At 47.1% G+C, this 23,372-nt stretch overlaps 1 protein-coding gene across 1 annotated transcript in view; it reads left to right on the forward strand.

Moving 5' to 3' along the window:
* CD58 (CD58 molecule) overlaps positions 1 to 17,436 on the forward strand; it is a 53,293-nt gene extending 35,857 nt beyond the window's left edge. The window contains exons 4-6 of the mRNA XM_047784918.1: positions 8,396 to 8,467; positions 10,836 to 10,875; positions 16,096 to 17,436. Coding sequence (XP_047640874.1) covers positions 8,396 to 8,467; positions 10,836 to 10,861 — 98 coding nt within the window. The 3' untranslated portion in view covers positions 10,862 to 10,875; positions 16,096 to 17,436. The remainder of the gene's footprint in view (positions 1 to 8,395; positions 8,468 to 10,835; positions 10,876 to 16,095) is intronic.
* The last annotated feature ends 5,936 nt before the right edge of the window (positions 17,437 to 23,372 follow it).

A 23,372-nucleotide genomic window follows, 5' to 3' on the forward strand; every position in this document is an offset into this window, starting at 1 on the left:
AGACTATTGGGTAGAGTTCCCTGTGCTATAGAGCAGTTCCCTGTTGACCATCCATTCCATATACCCCAGTGAGCACATGCCAGTCCCAAACCCCCAGTCCATCCTCCCCCCATCCTGCCCCTTTGGTCACCATAAGATTGTTTTCAAAGTCTGTGAGTCTGTCTCTCTTCTGCAATTAAGTTCATTTGTATCATTTTTTTTTTTAAGATTCCATATATACGTGATATCGTATAAAGTTTGTCTCTCACTGTCTAACTTCACTTAATCTGATAATCTCTAGGTCTATCCATGTTGCTGTAAATGGCATTATTTCATTCTTTTTTATGGCCAAAATTCCATTGTCTATGCGTACCACATCTGCTTTATCCACTCCTCTGTGGATGGACGTTTGGGTTGCTTCCATGTCTTGGCCGTTGTAACTAGTGCTGCGGTGAACACTGGGGTGCATTTATCTTTTCACATTATGTTTTGCTCCGGACAGATGCTCAAGAGTGGGTGTGCTGGATCATATGATTGTTCTATTTTTCGTTTTTTGAGGAACCTCCATACTATTTTTCATAGTGGTTGTGCCAATTTACACTCTCACTAGCAGTGTAGGGGGCTTCCCTTTTCTCCATACCCTCTCTAGCATTTATGGTTTGTAGACTTTTTGAGGATGGCTGTTCTGGCTGTTGTAAGGTGGTTCATCATAGTAGTTTTGATTTGCATTTCTCTAATAATTAGTGATGTTGGAGCATCTTTCTTTTTTTTTTTTTTTTGTCTTTTTAGGGCTGCACCCATGGCATATGGAGGTTCCCAGGCTAGGGGTCAAATCAGAGCCTCGGCTGCCAGCCACAGCCACAGCCACAGAAATGCCAGATGTGAGCTGCATCTGCAACCTACACCACAGCTCATGGCAACACCGGATCCTTAGCTCACTGAGCAAGGCCAAGAATCAAACCTATATCCTCATGGATCCTAGTCAGATTCGTTGCTACTGTCCCACGACGGGAAATCGCAATGTTGAGCATCTTTTAATGTGTTTCTTGGCCATCTGTGTGTCTTCTCTGGAGAAATGTCTAGATCTTCTGCCCATTTTTTGATTAGGTTGTTCGGTTTTTTTTATATTGAACTGCATGAGTTTTTTGCGTATTTTGGAAATTAATCCTTTGTCAGCTGCTTCATTTGCAAATATTTGCAAATATTTTCTCCCATTCTGTGGGCTGTTTTTTCATTTCTTTTATGGTTTCCTTTGCTATGTGAAAACTTTTAAGTTGAATTCGGTCCCATTGGTATATTTTTGTTTTTATTTTCATTACACTAGGAGGTAGATTTGAAAAGATACTGCTGTCATTTATGTCAGAGCATACTCTTTTTAAAAAAATTTTTAGTTGTATTTCTCAAATTTAAAATAAACTTTACTGTATACTTTGATAATTTTTGACAAATTGTCAGAGCGTATTCTGCCTATTCTTTCCTCAAAGAGTTTTATAGTCTCTGGTTTTATATTTCGGACTTTAATTCATTTTGAGTTTATTTCTGTAGAGAGCATTCTAGTTTCATTGATTTACACGTAGCTGTCTAATTTTTCCACCACCACTTATTGAAGAGACTGTCTTTTTTCCATTGTATATTTTTGCCTCCTTTGTTGCAGATTCGTTGACCATAGGTGTGCGAATTTATCTCTGAGCTTTCTGTCCTGTTCCATGATCTGTATTTGTGCCAATATCATACTGTTTTGATGACTGTAGTTTTGTGGTATAGTTTGAAGTCAGGGGGCCTGATTCCATTTTTCTTTCTCAGGATTGCTTTGGCTATTTGGGCTCTTTTATGTTTCTGTGCAAATTTAAAAAATTTTTTGTTCTAGTTCTGTGGAAAATGCCATTGGGTAATTTGATTGCCCTTGTTTGAATCTGTAGATTGCCTTGGGTAGTATACTCATTTTGACAGTATTGATTATTCCAATCCAAGGGCACGGTGGATCTTTCCATCTTTCTGTGCCATCTTTGATTTCTTTCATCAGCATCTTAGTTTTCAGAGCACAGGTCTTTTGTCTCTTGAGGAAGTTTATTCCTAGATATTTTATTCTTTTTGATGCAATGGTAAATGGGATTGTTTCCCTAATTTCTCTTTATGATCTTTCATTGTTAGTATATAGAAATGCTGTTGATTTCTGTGTATTAATTTTGTATCCCGCAACTTTACTTAATTCATTGATGAGCTCTAACAGTTTTCTGGTAGTGGCTTTAGGATTTTCTAGCATAGTATCACCTGCACACAGTGATAGTTTCACTTCTCCCTTTCCAATTTGGATTTCTTTTATTTCTTTCCCTTCTCTGATTGCTGTGGTTCATACTTCTCAAACAATGTTGACTAGAAGTGGCAGGAGCAGACATCCTTGTCTTGTTCCTGATCTTAGTGGGAATTCTTTCAGCTCTTCACTGCTGAGAATGATGTTAGCTGTGAGTTTGTCCTATATGGCCTTTATTATGTGGAGGTAGGTTCCCGCTATGCTCATTCTTATGGAGGTTCTTTTTTTTTTATCATGAATGTTGAATTTTGTCAAAAGCTTTTTTTGTATCTATTGAGACGATCATATGGTTTTTTATTTTTCAATGTGTTAATGTGGTTTATCACACTGATTGATTTGCAAATATTGAAAAAATCCTTGCATCCCTGGGATAAATCCCACTTGATCATGGTGTATGATGCTTTTAATATATTGTTGGATTTGGTTTGCTAGTATTTTGTTGAGTACTTTTGCACCTATGTTCATCAGTGATATTGGCCTGTAATTTTCTTTCTTTTTTATTTTGTGGTATCTTTGGTTTTGGTGTCAAGGTGATGGTGGCCTCAGAGAATGAGTTTGGGAGTGTTTCTTCCTCTGCAATTTTTGGAAATAGTTTCAGAAGGATAGGCGTTAATTCCCCTTTCAGTGTTTGATAGAATTTTCCTGTGAAGCCACATCCGGTCCAGACTTTTGTTTTTTGGAAGTTTTTTAAACACAGTTTCAATTTCTGTACTTGTAATTGGTCTGTTCATCTTTTCCATTTATTTTTTTTTTTTCCTGGTTCGGACTTAGAAAATTGTACCTTTCTAAGATAGTGTGAGTGTTGGTATGATTAAAGTTGTCCCGGAGTTCTCTTAGACTGTCCTCATTTCATTCTTTTTTCTGTGTTCTGTTCCAGGTCAGTGATTTCCACCAGTCTGTCTTCCACCTCATTTATTCATTCTTCCGCCTCCTGTATTCTGCCATTTGTTCCTTCTAGTGAATTTTTTATTTCGTCTATTGTGTTGTTCATCTCTGCTTGTTTAATCTTTAAATATTCTTTTTCTTTGTTAAACATTTCTTGTAATTTATTGATCTTTGCCTCCAGTTTTTTTCCCTGAGCCTTGGATCATAAAGTCTTTTCATGTAGGTTGCATATCTCCATCCACTTCACTTAGCTGTGCTTCTGGGGTTTTGTCTTGTTCCTTCATCTGGCTCATTGTCTCTGCCTTTTCATTCTTGTATAGCCCCACTGGCCTTCAATGCCAAATGCTCTGGGGGCTCCTCTTCCCAATGCCAGACCCCCAGGCTGGGGAACCTCACCTCTCTGGGAGAGCCTCTGTGATATATTTATTTTCCAGTCTATGGGTCGCCCACCCAGCAGGTATGGCATGGTTTACATCATGAAAGTGCCTCTTCTACTGTCTTGATGTGGCTTCTTTGTCTTTGGCAGAGGATTTTTTTTTTTTTCATAGCTTCCAGTCTATTTTGTTGATGGTTGGTCAGCAGTTAGTTGTAATTCTGGTGTTTTTGTGAGAGGAGTTGAACTCGCTTCCTTCTAACTCAAGTTCATCCTGTTTCTCTAATACTCTTTTTAAGTATTGGGTTTTTTTTTTATCCAGACTTTCGAATACTTTTTTATTGGGGGGGGGGTGCATCTGCATGCAGAAGTTCCCATGCCAGGGCTAGAACCTGAACCACAGCGTGACAACCCTGGATCCTTAACCTGCTGAGCCACCAGGGAACTCCCAGACTTTCTAATGCTTTTCAGTGAAGCAAAGTAGCTCACACTGACTAGCCTGCTGCTCTTTGGCAACCCTTTCAAATAGTCATTGCGTTTACTCCTCATCACTGCCATACCATTCTGGACTGGCTGGACAGGAGTTATTTACTTTTAAGAGTGGGGAGGGGGGAGTTCCCATCTTGGCGCAGTGGTTAACGAATCCGACTAGGAACCATGAGGTTGCGGGTTCGGTCCCTGCCCTTGCTCAGTGGGTTGATGATCCGGCGTTGCCGTGAGCTGTGGTGTAGGTTGCAGACGTGGCTCGGATCCTGCGTTGCTGTGGCTCTGGCGTAGGCCGGTGGCTACAGCTCTGATTCGACCCGTAGCCTGGGAATCTCCATGTGCCGTGGGAGCTGCCCAAGAAATAGCAAAAAAGACCAAAAAAAAAAAAAAGAGTGGGGAGGGGGTTTAGCCAGATGGAGTGACTTCTCCAAGGTCACTTAAACAATGGAAATAGAATTGAAATTTAGGTCTTCTGATTTCAGGAGTTTTTTTCCATGACACCACCTTGACTCTTTGTATATCTCAAAATAAATCAAATTAACAAAAAAAAATTAACTGATTGACAGGAATTGGCTAGTGAGAAATATACCATGTTAAATGATAATATAGACTGTGGGGAATTTTACAGGACTGAAGATCAGGTTTCTTCAATAAATAAATTATAAGGGGGAAAAAAGAGAGGCGGTGGGGGGCTTAGAGTTTAAAGAGATTTAAGAAATATATCAGTTAATTACAATATATGGACCTGATTTGGGCCTGATTCAAACAGAGAAAAGTAATAAAAGAGGAGCAATTTAAACAGTGATTGCATATTTGATCACATTGAACACAGTTGTTTTTTTAATTGTGATAATGGCAGGGTTATGTTTTACAAAAAGTCCTTATCTTTTGGAAATATTTACTAAAATGTTTATAGCTTTAAAAGTGTGCTGTCTAGAGTCAAACAGGGATTTGCCTTTCTTATTTTCTTCATAGCAAGGGGAAGGGAGAAGGAGGGGAATAAAGCCTGCCCCCCCTTAAAGATCAGGTGTAGCATGTGTAACTCACACCCCTTTGACCAGCCTGAGTTCATGGCCATATCAAGCTGAGGCGGCTGAGAAGCACCATCTTTAGCTGGCTTGCCGTGTGCCCAGTTGAAATACAGGGGTTCTGCTGCTAGAATTAAAAGAAAAAAATAGTTATTGGGGAACAACAGATGCTTCTACCACAATGTACTACAAAATAAATACAACTCGTACAATTTTAAAACATACAAAATCCAAAAAATGTAAAGAATGACAGAAGCGGTAAATATAAATAGAGCTTCCGATTTTTTTTGCACCCAGTTAGTCATCTTATGTTCTCCCTGAGGTATATGTGCCTAATTTGGGAACTCTTGGTCTAAGAGAGAGAGGGTGGACTAGAGCAGGAGCAGTAGAGTTGGGAGAAGTCATTCCGCTTAGGATACATTTTGAAAATAGAGTCAAGAGGATTTTCTAAGGGTTCACGTGGAGAATAAGGTTGCCTAATAAGAAATACTCAAATGACGCCCAGATTTCTGGCCTAGGCAATGGAATGAAACATGTTATCATTTGTTGAGACTAGAAAGCAGGGAACAGCAGGTGTTATGGAGGAAATAAAGTTTGGTTTGGGACACGTTGTTGTCAGATCTCAAGTGAAGATGTCAGATAAGGCACTTGGAACTATGCGTCGAGGTCTCTAGTGAGTGGTTAGGGCTGGAGATATGAATTTGGGCATAATCAGATAAAGTAGTCATTCAGAGTCTTGGGACTGGAAGAGATTATGTGGAGGGAGCAGTTGTCAGAGAGAGGGGTACTGGGACCCCGTCCTGGGGACTTTAGCATCGAGAGGATCCAGCATAGGAGACTGAAAAGGAACTCTGGGGAGGCAGGCAGAAGACCCCAAGAATGTGGCGTCTCCAAAGCCACGTGGAGGAAGAATGAGCAACGATCAACGCAATGGCCAGCTCAGGAAGGAAGAGCACAATCAAGAACTTGTATTATTGTTGTTTCACCTGCTGTCCCAAAGTGACGACAGCATCTGGCATCAAAAACAGGAAAAAGGATTTTGGAAGGGATTCTATCAAGTAGCATTAGATTTAGCTACTTACCACACAGTCTTCCTTGCATCTCATGGCCCCAAACTTGTCACGTGGTCAAACCTAGCTACAAGAAAGGCTGAGACACTAATCTTGTAGGTGAGTGGCAGAACGCCCAGCTGAGAATCTGAATTCTTTTACTAAAAAAGGGAGAATGGATATAGGGGCCGATCAAACCAATGGATCACTGCCTCCTTGTTCTAACCCACCTGTGTTCCTCATACAGGAAAGGCTGTACGTTCGTATTCTCTACTCATTTGCACTCTCTCTCCACCCTGCCCTTCTCGCTGATCCGAGTTGTACTTGCTGTTAGCAGCCCTACTCTCTCCTTTAGCCATGTGTTGTGATCATCTCACCACATCCTTAAGTACTCTGCCTTTGCATTTTTATTTTTTTATATTTTATTTTATTTTTTGTCTTTTCTAGGGCTGCTCCTGCGGCATATGGAGGTTTCCAGGCTAGGGGTCCAATCGGAGCTGTAGCCGCCCGCCAGCCTACGCCAGAGCCACACCATCGTGGGATCTGAGCCTCGTCTGCAACCTATACCACAGCTCAAGGCAACGCCGGATCCTTAACCCACTGAGCGAGGCCAGGAATCGAACCAGCAACCTCATGGTTCCTAGTCGGATTCTTTAACCACTGCGCCACGATGGGAACGTCTGCCTTTGCATTTTTAGTAGGTGGCTAGAGGCTGCCTAATGAACATCCCATCCTTTTCTGTTGAGGACACTTGAGTTGTTTTAGCTTTTCGACATTGTCAGATGGCAGTATCTTTGCGCTGTTTTTGGAGGGAGGAAGGGGCACATCACTGAGCATTTTGGTAGGTTCCCATCTTGGAAATAGAACTGCAGGATTCCCTGAGGGCGTTAGCAGTGATTCCAATCGCCTCTACTCAGTGGGTTAATGGGCGTAGCCAGTAGCTGTTCTTCAGTATATTGGCTCAATTAACGCGCACGTTTGCTCCGGAAGGTGTTTTTACAATTCCATTTACAGTTACCCCCAAGGGCAACTGAGGCATTGAGAGGTTAGAGCACTAATCCTGTGTTGCTTCCATGATGCAGTGAGACTGTAAGTGGACCCTTTAGCACAGTGTCAGCTGCCTTATGATGAAATTTCTAAGGCTGGGTATCTGCCACTGCCACTTGCCCTACCAAACACACCGTGCCAAGCTGGGCTTCCACTGGCAGTATGGGATGGCTGAAAACAAAGCTTCTAGGAGACTATTAGCTGCCTTTATTTATTTATTTATTTATTTATTTTTCTTTTAAGGCCGTACCTGTGGCATATGGAAGTTCCCAGGCTAGGGGTCAAATCGGAGCTGCAGCTGCCGACCTACACCACAGCCACAGCAACGCCAGATGTGAGCCGCATCTGCAACCTATGCCACAGCTCGCAGCAACACCAGATCCTTAACCCACTTAGCAAGGCCAGAGATTGAGCCCACATCCTTATGGATACTAGCCACAACAGAAACTCCTATTTGCTGTTTTTAATAAATAGCACTGAGCTTGATATGTGTCAACATTGCACATATAAATTTATTTAGAAATACAGTTGATTCTCTTTGCTCATGATACTTACGTTCTGCAAAGTCACTGTGAACACAGAATTAGTGAATACTGAACCATTGCTCCCAGGCGGAATACAGGGTTAGATTCCTGCAAGGCTCTGGTCACATTTTTGGCAAGGAATCAATCGAGGACCTTGTTTTATGTATGTTTCTGTTAAAAGGTACTTTATTGATTATACCTGGTTGATGCATGAGCAGTGAATTCAGAGCCAGCAGTACCATAACTGATGCTTAAACGGAGCTTATCTAAGTGGCGTATTTTCTCTGTAAGGCACGCACAGCCCGCCTGTACTTGGGAACCCTGGGCAGCATTTCCACACTATGCTTGGGGGCTGTTGTAGACAGTGAAATAGCCCACAAGAAGCCCAAAAATGTGAAACGTACCATTAAAGAGCCCACAAGTAGGGCACGTGTCTGCAGTACAAGAGTCAAAACAAGGAGGCAAAGCGTGGCCTTGAACCTCAGCTGGGAACCTGTACGTTGGGCAACACAGATTCCACTACTCTGTCACCTGGGGCCACGCAGGACCATGCAAGGGCTGCCAGTCTTGGTTTGGGGAACACAAACACATTTTAGCAAGTAGGGAAATTGCAAATACAGAATCTGCAAATAAGGGGGACCCACTGTATCTCTGTTTTGGTCACTTCAGCTAATCATACTCCTTTCTTTCTTTCTTTCTTTCTTTTTTTCCAGATAATACAAGGCATAGATATGTGCTTGTCGCAGTACTGCCAGTGGTGATAGTTGCCTTGGTACTTTTAAAATGTATGTATACTTTCTTTAAAAAAAATAACTTTTTGAACTTGAATTAGTTTTTCAAAGGCCAGAAAGTGATGTGTTTGGAGATGAAAACACGGTTTGAAATTTTAGATATGTCAAAAGACATAAAACCTGTTTGGTTTTGCTTGTTGTCTGGGGTTGCTGAGTGTGTCAGGCTCCCCAAGATTCTGCAGTATCTTAAGGTGGAATGACTCCTCGGGCCATAGAGAGCTTTACAGGAGTGGGAACACAGCCGAAAATACCCGGGGCTGTTGCACAGCCTCCTGTCCGGGGTCCACTTCAACATATAGTCACACTTCTGGTCTCTAAGCCAGACTTTGCAAAAGACCTCTTACTCTTGGCTGCCATGGTCGTGATTTCCATGACTTCAAGGTCAGAAGGAGGTCCCAGGTAGGAAGGAGCTTTTGTTGAGCTGGTGACTTGGAGAGGATAAATATGATCTGGTGGTGCCTGTGTTGTCTTCCTGAGCCTTCCTCAGTCCCCTGAGATCTCGAGCCAACCCAGAAAGCAACCCAGGAGCAACCCATATGCCCTGGAGAACGGGTGACCTGGCCCAGCTTGTCTTTGCTGGTGACAAGAACCCCCTCTTCACGTCGCAGGGGATATTGACCAGGCAGTAAACGTGAGGAGTAGAGGTTCTCGAAGCTCCAACAATTTCCATATCGGTCTTCACCTAAAGGAAATTTGCAAGACTGATTTGTTGCTTGCATAGGGAATGAAGATGGAAGGTGATGGCATCCAGGGTCTGTGCTATTTCATACTGATGTCTCGAGTCAAGTTCACAAACTAGGTTTCAGTTTTCCTAGGCCTGCACTGTTCCATGCGGTGGGTACTAGCCATGTGCAGTGGTTTAAATATTTAATTCATTAAAATTCAATAAAATGAAAAATTTGGTGCCTCCGTTTTACCAGCCACATTTGGAGGTACCGTATTAAAGAACAACTCCTCCATTGTAGCAGCTCCACTAGTCATTGTGACCTAGACTCTGGGGTTTTGGCACAAGAGTATGATTTCCCAAAGATCCCATTTCTATAGTATATGTTTCAAATACCATGGAGATACCTAAGTCATAGATTATCACTCACCTGACTGATCCTCTAAACAAGTATTAAAAAAAAAAAAAAATCAGTGGGATAAAATTTTAAGGAATCATTACCAATAAGTAAAATATTTGGAGAGCTCAAGTGTTCTTTTAAAAAAGTTATTTTTAATCCCCAGATAGCAGTATAATAATCATCTCCTTAACAGATTGGTCCCCAGAAACCAAAATAATCTTCCATTCAGCGTTTTTTTTTTTTGTGGGGGTCCTACCCCCAGATCTCCTGAACTGTAGAAAAGTAGCAGTGAGTACCCATGTAATTCTGAAACAACTACTTGATTTACCTTTAAAGAAAAAAAGCTTATTCTGTGGAGGGAAACTTATTCCAGTGGTCTGTACTGGTAGCACCCTATAAACTAAAAAAAAAAAAAAAAATTGTTTAATAAAAGAATGACTTTAGCAAGCATCTCAACCCTAAAGCCATTCATGAAGAAAGATGAGGCATTTGCTGTGGAGCCTTCAGAAGGGGAGGGCGGGGGGTGAATGTGAATGGCTCCACGGCCAGTTGCAGCTGACAAGCACTTTCATAGTCACAGTCAAGCCTGTGGACTTGGCCGGCTGCTGGACCCCAGCACGGCTAGCCGATGCCTTTGATGGGGAGGACACTGATGCCCACGTGCGGCACTGTATGTTAACGTCCAAACCTCTGCTGTCCAAAACAGTAGTTATAAGCTACCTGTGGCTGTTTAACCCAGGACATGGGAGAGCCCAAACTGAGATGTGCCATCAGTATAAAATAGACACCGGGTTTCTAAGGCTTGGTATAAAAAAAGGAATGTAGGTATCTCATGAATAATGTTTATATTGATTACATGCTAAAATAATCAGATTTTGATAAGTTGGGCTAATCAATAAAATCTGTGATGAAAATTGATTTCATCCATTCCTTTGTACTGCATAATGGGGCCACTAGACATTTTAAATGACTTACGCGGCTCACATTATATTCCTACTGGGCAGCGCTGGTCCTGACCATTCTAGCCTCCCTTCGTCTTCAGTTTTCTGCACTAGCTGTTGTACAAAGAACATTTCGTCCACAGTTTTTGTTGTACCATCATCTGATGACCAATGTGTGAACACCTCTTTGGCCCAACTCTGGATCCAATTTGATATCAGTACTTAGGAGCGTGGGAAACAGCAGCTCGACAGGGCTCAGCTTTGGAGTTTTTCCACTTCAGGTCTCTAGGCAGTACCTCGAGATTTCAGATTCTCTTTTCAGTTCTTTAATGGAGATGAAACTGTCTTCCTTCGCAGGGTTTCTGGCGCGTCGTAGCGGATAAACCCACAGAACCAGGTAAGCATCCATAGCCCTCTCAGTGGGCATTGTTGTGCATCGTGGTCTAGAAGCAGAAGAGCCCTGATGTAGAGCCTCTTCCACGGGGAGCCCCATGCTACTGATCCGTCTGTTCATTGCCTTGATCTGCTGCCTTGATCTGAACATCAGCAGATCCATTAACCACACGGTTCGTTAAGCTCCATCTGTGTGTCAGGCACTGTGCTGGCCACTTTCCATATAACCCCTCACTGAACTGTCTTCGTGAGCCTTGCTCCGGGGCATCTTTACAACTGGCTTAGGGACAGGGGATGTGAGGCTCAGAGAAGTCAAGTCACACTGCTCCCAAGCGGTAGAGCCAGGATTCAACACTAGGTCTTCAGACTCCAAGGGCTGTCCTGTTTTCCATCCTGGGGAGAACTGGGCCAAGGACTGGGTTCCCTTCAGGAGCCAGGGTCAGAGCCGGGCCTGTAACATCCATACAAGAGAGGATCCCAGCACAATTCAAGCAGCCATGGGTGAAGCCAGTCGCCATAAAGAGGCTTCAGAACGTCCTGGCAGAGCCCCCGTGCGCAGGAGGCAGGGGCCCAGGAGCTGGGCTTTGAAGGCTGAGGGGAAAGTCTAGGCCCAGGGCCGTAGAGGGCAGGGTAGGGGGTGGTGAGTCATCCTTTGGGGGCAGCATTTGCAAGGGGGACAGAGGAAGGTGGGGCTGGACTGGCTCGTTGAGCCAGGCCAAGAGCAGCTAAGAGTTTAGGTGACCTTTTGCAGAAAACCACTGAGGATTTTTGAGCAGAGCTATGCTTTGGGAAGATTTTTCTTTTCTTTTTTTTTTCTTTTTAGGGCCACACTGGTGGCATATGGAGGTTCCCAGGCTAGGGATCAAATCGGAGCTGTAGCAAGGCCAAGGATCGAACCTGCATCCTCATGGATGCTTGTCAGATTCGTTAACTGCTGAGCCACGATGGGAACTCCTGGGAAGATTGTTTTGATGGTAAAGTGAAGGGTGAATTATTTGACAAGAGGCTGGAGGTGAGGATACTGGTTAGTGGATAAAGGAAGTAACCCAGCCAAGCAGAGGAGAGGCTGGATCGGGGTGGTCATGGCAGATACGAACACAAAGGGCTAGGTGTCAGAGCAAGTGTGGACATCCTAAGAGCCACGTCTCAGCGGAGAGTGCAGTCAGGTGCCAGATGCCCAGAGGTTCAGTGGCAGCTCCATCTCTCAAGGCCTCAGACAAGGCTCTCAAACTCTGCACCTGGGTTTTCTTCTGTGGAAAATGGGCATAACAGGGAGCTTCTCTTGTGGCTCAGTGGGTTAAGAACCCAACATAATCTCCATGAGGATGCAGGTTCCATCCCTGGCCTCGCTCAGTGGGTTAAGGATCCGGCATGGCCACAAGCTGCAGTGTAGGCTGTAGAGGTGGCTCGGATCCCACATGGCTGTGGCTATGGTGTAGGTTGCAGCTGCAGCTCTGATTTAACCCCTAGCATGGGAACTTCCATATGCTACAGCCATAAAAAGGCAAAAAGAAAGAGAGAGAGAGGAGTTCCCGTTGTGGCGCAGTGGTTAGTGAATCCAACTAGGAACCATGAGGTTGCGGATTCGGTCCCTGCCCTTGCTCGGCGGGTTAACGATCCGGCGTTGCCGTGAGCTGTGGTGTAGGTTGCAGACGTGGCTCGGATCCCACGTTGCAGTGGCTCTGGCGTAGGCAGGTGGCTACAGCTCCGATTAGACCCGCAGCCTGGGAACCTCCATATGCCGTGGGAGCTGCCCAAGAAATAGCAAAAAGACAAAAAAAAAAAAAAAAGAGAGAGAGAGAGAAAGGAAAGAAGGGAGGAAGGAAGGATAATAATAGTATAGCAATAACAATGATAGTGTAGTAATAAGAGCATAGAAATAACAATATGTACAAACAAGTTATTGGAAGGAAAATGCTGAGAAGAGTGACTGGCTCATGATGTGCTCAGTAAATGTTTGGTATTGTGATTACGATTATGATTCTTCTCCAAGAAAGAAGCCAGAAGTGACGGGATTTCTGACCCTTGGTGGCACTACCAGGCATAGCAGAGGAGTCAGATGGGGCTCTTGTCTGGGCAGGTGCCTTTGTGCTCTGACCCACTGAGTTTGGGGAGCAGGCGCAGTGGGTAGGGATGTGCCGCACGTAACTGGAGAAGCGGCTCTAGGGGTCGGGGTTACAGGTTTCAGAGCATCTTCAGCAGGAAAGTAGTGGATGCCCTGAGCATCTGACATCACCAAGAAAGAGAAGCCAGAGGCCCGCCAGTGGTGGGAGAGGTGGAGGAGCCAGGAGAGGAGGAGGCCAGGAGTTGAGCCAGGTGGCACCCCGCTGGGGATCCGAGGCAGGAGGCCACAGGTTAGAGCTGTAGGGAGGCAAAGGAGGAGGCGGCGGCGGGCGGCAAGAGCTTCAGCTTGGTGGAGCAAGTAGATGACTTTCATGAAAGCAAGTGGTGGGAGGGGGATGATGGAAAGATTGCCGCACAGCAGCGAGGGCCTGGGACAGTGGCACCAGATGGACTGGGAGGCTTCCTTTCTCCCCAGCTGCTGGCCGGGGCAGTGACCAGGTCACCCGGAAGCCAACTGTAGCAGAAGGCTTGGGGCGAGGGACTCTAGGGAACAGCTCAGCCAGCTGCAGGGTGCAGGCTGGCCGGGGGAATGAGGCCACCAGGGGCCAGTGGGCCGGGAGGCCCCACGGAGAGGGGTGGGAAGGAGCAGGTGTGCTGAGTGAGGGGGGAGATAGACAAGCAGGGGACTGTGGTCCGAGGCGGGGCGTCTCAGACCTGAAGCATGTGCTTGAGGTCAGGGGAGGGCGGGATCCTAGGAGAGCCTCTGCTGAGGTCCAGGTGGTGACAGTGGAGCCGTGGCCATCACGAACAGTGACAGGGAGTGTTCTTCAGGGGAGAGCTGTCATCAGGGCCACCGAGGAGGGTGCTGGGAGTATCCCAGAGCTCATCCCTTCTCCTGCTCCCTTCTTCATCCAATAAGCATTTCTGGAGATTGCGTGATATCACGCACTGTGTCAGCCGAGGGCTTGAGATCAGCATACCCAGTGAGGCTAGACGTGTGGGGTTCAGAGAAAGCTTATATTAGGGCTCCCCCCGCTTGAGACCCTCATGGTCACAGGGGGGAGAATGGAGGCGTGCGCAAGACTCAGAAAGACCTGGGACAGCAGAAATTGACGGCATGTCGTAAATCAACTATAATAATAAAAAAGAAAAAAAAAGAAAGACCTAGGCAAGAAGCACATGGCGATGGGCCAGACTGGTCAGGGCTGGGCAGCCAGCAAGGGGGAGGTGACGAGGCCAGAATAATCCCGAAGACTGAGAAGAGCACCATGTGAGCTGGGTCTTCAAAGCAAGAGCGGAGTGGAAAACGCGTTCCAGCTGGGAGCAGCGGCAGAGGCCAAGGCGTGGGGGGAAGCTAGGCCTATCATGGTTCTTTGGTAAAGAAGTCAGCCTGGGAGTTCCTGTCATAGCGCAGTGGAAATGAATCTGATTAGTATCCACGAGGACGCAGTTTTGATCCCTGGCCTCACTCAGTGGGTTAAGGATCCGGCGTTGCTATGAGCTGTGCTGTAGGTTGCAGATGCGGCTCGGATCTGGTGTTGCTGTGGCTGTGGTGTAGGCTGGCGGCTGCAGCTCCAATTTGACCCCTAGCCTGGGGACCTCCATATGCTGCAGGTGCGGCCTTAAAAAAAAAAAGACCAAAAAGAAAAAAAAAAAAAAGTCAGTCTGTTTGGAGTCAAAGGGCAAAAGAGACAATGTTTGCAAGAAAATCTTTGGAAGTTAAGGGCATTAAAATGGAGTGATTTGGGAATAGGGAGCCATTGTAGGTTCCAGAGCAGGAGAGTTTTGCATGAAAAGTGTTGCTTTGGGCTGATGAGTCTAGGCAGGTAAAACAGATACAGGCTAACTTCCTGGGGAGAAACCTAAGGTAGCGGGGCGGGGTGAGGGGGTGCACGTGTGGGAGAGGAGCGTACTTTTCTCCGTGTATTTTTGTTTGCTGTTCAACCTCTTTTGCTTTGTGTGTTTTCTACCTATTTAATAATAACTTTTACATTTAAAGAGCTGTGTGGGGGCGGGGGAAGTTCCCCAGACTCCGTTATTAGCAGGTTATAGATATGATGAAGGGTCAAAGAATGAGGGAGGAGTTGGGGAGGGGTCGCAAAACCAGGAAGAAATGCAAAACCCCACTGAAAATATCCGAGAACCACCAAGGAGGCATCAGATTCCTGAGGGAACATGGGTGTGATATGATACTTCTCGCCAGGACCGTTCAATTTAGACGCTGCTGGGAGGACTGGTGTTCCTCATTTGGGGCACACGTCTGGAAGACAGATCACAAGCCCAACCCAACTGAAAAAGAAGCAGAGTCCTCCCTTCCTTCCTCTGGGAAGAAAGATCCGCAGGTGGTTTCTCTGCCCAAAGGAGAGCTGGCGATGCAGGCCTGATTCTTTGTCAATGGATGAACCTGGCCGTGGCAGTTGGGGAGAGGAACCCCTGGGGAGAGGAACCCCTGGGGAGAGGGGGGCAGGGATGCAAACCCCTGGGAGGTGCTGCCCTGCGGAGGACCCCGTGCCCACTTTACCCGCCTCAAACACCCACAGCACCCATGTTCAGGTTCTTAGTAAGGAAAGCTGCTACCTGCTTCCCTTTACCGAACACCTGGGACCTCAGCACGCATTTATGAACTCCTGTTTCCAGACACAGGCAGGTAGTTTGGGAACTCGAGACTGATCTCGTCTCGGCAAATGTGGACTCTGGGGAGGACCACAAAGGCTACAAAGGGAAATCTCCGTTGTGAGGCTGTAGCTGGGTCATCGGGCTGATTTCCTTTTAGTTACTCCAGAGTTTCTGTCGTCCCCAGAGATGAATACTCAAGAAGAGAAGTTGAGGTGGGAAGAAAACCACCCCCAGGAGAGTCGCTTTGACAAAGAAGGAAATAACCGTTAGAAGGGGGTTACATGTGCCTAACGGGCTCCGCGCTGTTATTTGCAGATTTCAGTTACCCTCAAAGCCTGGGCTGGTTTGAGGAGGCGGGGCCGTTAATTAGAGCTGTGCCCTGAAGGTGGCTCTCCCTCCCTCTCTTCCCCCCTAGCACCCTTGCTTGTGATGGGTTTATTAGAAAAGGCCTCCCCACTTTAGGAGAGGAGGGTAATTAAGGCTTGTGGACTGCCTGCCACACAGATTGATCGCATTTTATACTAATATGAGATTTCTTTTCTAGCATCCACTGGCTGGTAACAGAAGGGGAAACCAAGCCCTTGGTAACTAAGTTATTTCAGCAACTCCAAGAAGACATCTGATTTACCATCCGAGTGTTACCTTATTACCGATGCCTCCAATCGTTCACTGGTAGGCCACGAGGGAGGAAATTCTGCACGTCTAACCTGACTTATAAGAAGCAGTGTTTCGTAGAAAAAAACAAGGACTAACAAACAAGCATTAGCTTCTGCTCTATCAGCAGCACTGAGTATCGCTGGATAGTTGCTATCTTCTCCCTCAGTAGCTTTTTGTAAATTGTATTTTTGTGTGAAATCTGAACTTTTGTAAATAATGTAAGTATGTACATATGTGACTAAGTGGCTTGGAGTCAAAGAAATAAAATAGTCACATACCTTAGGAAATGAAGGCTTGACTAAAACTTGCACTCCGCTCCCCTGTTGTTTTAGAGGAAGAATAACCCTCTGCAGGCTCGGGAGTGTAGTGAGAGATGGACAGAGCACTTTGGCTTGTTGGGCCCATGGCTGTTGACAGGAGGCAAGAACACGAGTCTTAAGTTTCTAAGACCACATCACCATCATCCGAGCGCAACTGTATAACCTGTATGGCTCTGGGAGACTTGTCACCTTAAGATCTCTTAACCCACTTGGTTTGTCGTGTTAGCCATCACGCTGGCAGGTAAACAGCAGAGAACTCCTTAAAAACTGTAAACGCAAATACAAATGCAGGAGTTCCCTCAGTGGCGCACGGGGATTGGCGTTGTCTCTGCAGCACCAGGATGCAGCTTCCATCCCCAGACTGCACTGTGGGTTAAGGATCCAGCGTTGTTGCAGCTGCTGCGTGGTCTGATCCCTGGCCTGGGAACTGCATATACTGCATATACTGCGGGGCGGCCCAAACCCCGCCCCCCCAAATACAAATGCGGAACAGCGGCCTCTCCTGGATAAAGAGGTGAATTGCCTCGGCTCTCCCCTGGGCCATCACTCAACCATTACCCGGCGTCAGCGTGCGGAGGCCTCCTCCTGAGCCGGCCCTCCCCCTGGAACTGCTGTCACGCCAGTCTTCAGCCTGAAAGAGACCTTCTTTCCCCCGAGGTGGGTGTGTGCGGAGGGGCCCTGTGACAGCGCCATCCGGACTCTCCGGGAGGGAGGCGGCCTGGAGCCCCAGTACCCCTGGGAAGACCTCACCCCCTGGCGACTCAGCTTCCTCCGCTAATCCTGTCAAAACCTTTATTCCAGCCCAAGACCCCCAGAACCTCCTTTATCTTCTAGATTTTCGTCTCCACATGCTCTGGGTGGCCCTTTCTGACCCCATCTGTCAACAGTAAAATTCCTAGTGAATCTTTGGATCTGCTTTGCGTTCTCACGGACCCTGGCTCTCCCCAAGGATGCTGCTTCCCGCTGCCCCCTCCAGGGGAAGCTCTACGCCCCCCACCCCCCCCGCGACCCGTGCCCCTTGACCCATGGGCCTAGAGGGAGGGGGTGCCCTCCTGGCTCGCCCGGCGTCCAGCCCCTTGCTCCTTGCCCAGCTGTGATGCTCGAGCCAGCCAGCAGGTCGTCACCACCTGCTAGTCCTTTTCTCAGTTATCTTTGTAAAGATTTGCGCACCAGGTGGAATTCACTCTCTCTTAATGCTGCTCCTTTCAGAATCTGAGTGTTTTCAAAACCTTCAAATCCAACACCCTGGCGTCCTCTCCCCCCGAGGATCCCGTCTTCCTGCCCCGGGGACAGCCCTGGCCTTTCCGTCCCCAACCCTGCAGCCCTTCAGCATCTCGGTGATGAGCGTGCCCTCTGCTCACTCTCCTCCATGCCACTCCCCTGAGGGCCCCCACTTCGAAACTCCTGCCACCCCACCAGGCCCTGCCAGCCGCCATCCTTGCTCTTCCCTGCCCTCCGCTGCCCCGAGTCCTCATTCTCCTCACTGTTTGGGTCATCACTCCTCCAGCCTCACTCTTACCCTCTCCCTTGGCCAGACCCCCACTGCGGTGATAGACGCCTCTACTAGTTCCCTCCCTGCACCCAAACTGCTGAACATTCTGGAGAAAAGCACACACCAAAATGATTAATTTCATTTCAATGACCGCAAACCTCAGGTGGATTCACCATGTGTCTCAGGTCATGGCGTTACCCTGGTCCGGTCACTGCCACCTCATCGCTCCTCTTAGACTGTAACCCTGGGTTCTCATTTCCCCTGCTCACCTTCTTCCCAAATCACTGGAAAAACTAGGGCCTTGGAGAGAGCCCCTCGCCCACCGCCTCCCGCCACATGGCCCCTCCCAGCTACATCAGCACCTGCGGGCTTTGCCACCCCTCTTCTCACTGTGGGTGAACTCGCCCTGCCCTCCTCAAACCAGTCCCTCCACTTGTCTTGGTCTGCTTGGGCTGCATAACGAAAGATCACATATTGGGTGGCCTAAAAAACAGAGGCTCATTTCTCCCAGCTCAAGAGGCTGGCAAGTCCCAGATCAGGTGCCGGCCAGTGTGGTCCCTGGCGAGGGTGCTTCCTGGCCGGCTGTGTCCCCGCGTGGCGGGGAGAAGAGCTCAAGCGGCTCTTCTTCTTAGAAGGGCGCCAGCTCTATTGGATGGGGGCCCCATCCTTGGGACCTCATTTAACTGTTGCCACCTCCTCACAGGCCTTATTTCCAAATACAGCCATAGCAGGGGTAAGGGTGACAACATGTGAAATGTTCAGGCTGCTTAGGCCCAGGACGCCATCCCCCCATCTGCTTAAGGACACCCTCTCATCTTTGTCCCCCTCCCTCCCCCATCCTCGCGTTTACCTTTCTGTGACATCATACAAACATACCCTTCCTCGTAGCTTCAAAAAATCAAAATACTCTTGGAGTTCCCGTTGTGGCTCAGTGGTTAACGAGTCCGACTGGGAACCATGAGGTTGCGGGTTCGATCCCTGGCCTTGCTCAGGGGGTTAAGGATCCGGTGTTGCCGTGAGCTGTGGTGTAGGTTGCAGATGTGGCTCAGATTCCGTGTTGCTGTGGCTGTGGTATAGGATGGCAGCTACAGCTCCGACTCAACCCCTAGCCTGCGAACCTCCATATGCTGAGGGAGTGGCCCTAGAAAAGGCAAAGAGACCAAAAAAAAAAAAATTCAAAATACTCTTATTTTTTTAATTAAGGTATGTTTGATTTACAAGGTTGTGCCAATTCCTGCTGTACAGCAAAGTGACTCAGTCATTCATATGTATACATTCCTTTTTTAATATTATCTTCCATCGTGGTCCATCCCAAGAGACTGGGTATAGTTCCCTGTGCTGTACAGTAGGACCTCATTGTTTATCCATTCTGAATATAGTAGTTAGCATCTACCAACCCCAAACTCCCAGTCTATCCCACTTCCTCCCGCCTCCCCCTTGGCAGCCACAGGTCTGTTCTCCATGTTTGTGGGTCTGTTTCTATTTTGTAGGTAGGTTCATTTGTGCCATATTTTTGATTCCATATTTGTGTTATCATACGGTATTTATCTTTCTCTGAATGACTTAATTCACTTAGTATGATACTGTCTAGTTACATCCATATTGCTGCAAATGGCATTATTTTGGGTTTTTTATGGTTGAGTAGTATTCCATTGTGTATATATGTACCACCTCTTAATCCATTCATCTGTCGATGGGCGTTTAGGTTGGTTCCATGTCTTGGCTACTGTACATAGTGCTGCTATGAACATAGGAGTGTGTGTATTTTTTGAATTATGGTTTTGTCTGAATAAATGCCCAGGAATGGGATTGCTGTATTATATGGTAGTTCTATATTGAGTTTTCTGAGGACCCTCCATAATGCTTTCCATAGTGGTTGTACCAGTTTACATTCCCACCAACAGTGTAGGAGGGTTTCCTTTTCTCGACACCCTCTCCAGCATTTGTTATTTGTAGACTTTTTGATGATGGCCATTCTGACTGGTGTGCGGTGGTACCTCATCGTAGTTTCCAAAAATCTAAATACTCTTGATTGCACATTCCCATCCTGCTCTCGTCTCATTTTTCTGCTATCTTTTTATAAGAAGTTCCTCAAAAGAATGATCTGTACTTCCTTTTTCTCACTCCTCTCCCCACATTCTTTCTTGAACACACTTCACTCAGGCTTTCACCCCCACGACTTGCCAAGCTACCCAGTGGCCCCCTCATTGTAAGAACCAATGGTCGGCTCTCAAGCTTTGTCTTCCTCTGCCTGTAAGCACCATCCGATGCAGGCCACCCCCCTCCCCTAAGTTTGTTCCATGCTTTCCAGGTGCTAGGTTCTCTGGGCATGCGAGATGAAGGAAGCTCATAGTGTGACAGGGCCAGCAGACCTGTGAGCACGTGTGTCAGGGCACCAGGTCGGAAGTGTATGCAGAGAAGAAAGGAAGGGCAATCATATGACCCCACGTCCACTCCTTGGTGAATAGCCAAGAGAAGTAAATACCCGTGTCCACACAAAAACCTGTACACCGATACTCATAGACCATAACTCCCAATAACCAAATAGTGAAAATAATCCAAATATGTATCCACCGAAGAACAGATGAATGTAAGGTGGTCCATCCATCCAATGGAATGGCGTTCAGTATATAAAGGAATGAAGGTCTGATACAGCCCATAGCCTGGATGAACTTTGAGAATGTGGAGGTCCCGTCATGGCACAGCGGAAATGAATCCAACTAGGAACCATGAGGTTGCAGGTTCAATCCCTGGCCTTGCTCAGTGGGTTAAGGATCTGGCACTGTGTTGCTGTGAGCTCTGATGTATGTAGGTCACAGACATGGCTCGGATCCAGCACTGCTGTGGCTGTGGTATAGGATGGCAGCTACAGCTCCAATTCGACCCCATATGCCGCGTGTGGCCCTAAAAAAACAAAACAAAACAAAACAAAACAAAAAACCTTTGAGAATGTGCTGATCGAAAGAAGCCAATCAAAAGGGACCACATATTATACAGTTTTATTTATACAAAATTTCCAGAATAGGGCTGGAAAGAGGATGTTGGGCAGGGGGAGAAGTGTCTGCCATTAGAGTAGAAGGTTTCTTTCGGGGGTGATGAAAACGTTCTAGAATTGACTGCAGTAATTATGCAGTTCTGAGTAGACAGAAACTATTGAATTGTACACTTTAAGTGGGTGGGTTGTATAGGAAGCGAATTATGTCCTAGTAAAATTCTTCTTACTTAAAAAAAAAAAAAACAACAACACCTGAGGAATTTGAGGAGGTGGGGCTGGCCCCCTGGGAAGCCCGGGGCTCCCATCCTGAAGCAGCCCTTCCCTGTCAGCTTCTCAGCGTGGGCTCAGTTCTCTGGAAGCTGAAAGGCTCTACAGGCAACTTCCTTCTCCTCGGGACTCTGACTCCATGTCTGCCCTCCACTTAAGGCCAATAGTTACCAGATAACAAAGCAGCTCTCTGGAGGTCTGATCAAAGAACTCGCCTCAGACACTAGCTAGTAAGTCTGCGAAAGCCCCTTCAACCAGAGTTTAATTTGGAATTTTGGAGTTCCCATTGTGGCGCAGCGGAAGTGAATCCAACCAGGATCCATGAGGATGTGGGTTCGATCCCTGGCCTCACTCAGTGGGTCGGGGATCCAGTGTTGCCATGAGCTGTGGTGTAGGTTGCAGATGTGGCTCAGATCCTGCCTGGCTGTGGCTATGGCTGTGGCTGTGGCTGGCAGCTATAGCTCTGATTCTACCCCTAGCCTGGGAACTTCCATATGCCTTGGGTGTGGCCGTAAAAAGCAAAAAAAAAAAGTTTAATGTTTAAAAGTAGAATTTTGAGACTCACTGTCTCTGTGTGTTTCTCCACCCTCCCCCACCCCACCCCCGCCCCCCCTTAGCCACGCTCTGCCCAGTGAACATATTCCCCAGCATCTGCCTTCTGCTCCCCTTCCTGCGCTGCCCTCGGCTTCCCGCCTCTCTCCTCCTTCCTGGAGCCTCCTACAGCCTCGGCCCTCAGCCATGTGGTTTGGTCACACCCGCCTCTGAAGTACTCTGTCTCCCCTGGCAGCCTCCCAGGGGACAGGCAGGTGCAGTCACTCTCCTTATTTCAGAGATGAGAAAACTGATGGGTGCTTGGCCAAGGTCAGTGAGTTATAAGTGGCAGAACCAGGATTCAAAGCCAGGCAGGGTGGCCCAGAGGCCGTTCAACCCCTCAAGCCCCACTGTGCGAAGGTGGATGTGTCTGGTCCATTTTCTACATAGAGTTTGGAGTCTTCGGAGACACTTTTCCAGGTGTTTCCTCCAAGAGTTTATTCTTAATATAGGTATTCTCTAGAGAGAGGGCTTGCTTTTAACCACGTGTGTGGACCGCATAGCAAAGATAGTCAGTACTAGGCTAAATTCTACCTTCTAGACTCAAAGCTGGAGGGGTCCTCAGAGGTCTCAATAGACAGATGAGAAAACTGAGGCTTAAAGAGGGAAGTCCCTGGACCAAGTGCCCACAGCTAGTCCAGTGAAAGGAGCAGAAGCAGGAGCCCCGCAACCTTGACCTCCACTCCAGGGCTTTCCTGCGACACTGGGTGCCTCCCAGCATCCACCCTTAGTTTCAAGGATCGGATTTGTATACCAGCCCAAGGAAGCAGAGCACTAGCTATCGGGCCCGTGCAGTAGGAGGCCTGGCTGCAGCTCAGCGGCCCCGTGAGGGGCTGTGACGCCAGCTGTCTTGGGAGGCACCCATTCCTCTGGGTCAGGATGGAAGTGGTGGATGATGGCAGAAGTGAGAGCAAAACGAGCAAGCTTGTGGGTTACCCTGGCTGCCTTCCTCTTTTGCCAGGCTCTTCCTCTTCTTGATCTCTTTCTTCCTCAAGATTTCTTGGTTAAGATAGATCCTTTCCCGCCAAGGGGAAACGTGTGATCCAAGCTGTAGGCCCAGGGGTCTTGATTTGGGAATCCCTGAAAGGGGCTCCCATCGAGACCACCACCCTCGCCAGCCTCCTGAAATCCCCTCACCACTTACTTTTTTATTTTTTTAATTTTTAAAAATGTGTTCTTTATTGAGGTAACATTGGTTTATAACCTTATACAAACTTCATGTGTGCAATATTATCTTTCTACTTTGGTAAACACGACAGCACACTCACCACCAAAAATTTCATCTCCATCCATCACCATGGACTTGATCCACTTTACCTGCTTTGCTCTCCCCGCCTCCCACCCAGTCCCAGCCCCAGCCCTGTCCTTTCTCCTCTGATAACCATTACTCTGTTCTCTGGATGTACATGTGTTGGTTGGGTTGGGTGTGGTTTGTTCGTTTAGTTTGGTTTTTGTCTATGTTGCTTTTTTATATACCACAGGGGAGTGAAATCACTGGG

This window comes from Phacochoerus africanus, chromosome 6 (assembly GCF_016906955.1).
Source record: "Phacochoerus africanus isolate WHEZ1 chromosome 6, ROS_Pafr_v1, whole genome shotgun sequence".
NCBI lineage: Eukaryota > Metazoa > Chordata > Mammalia > Artiodactyla > Suidae > Phacochoerus > Phacochoerus africanus.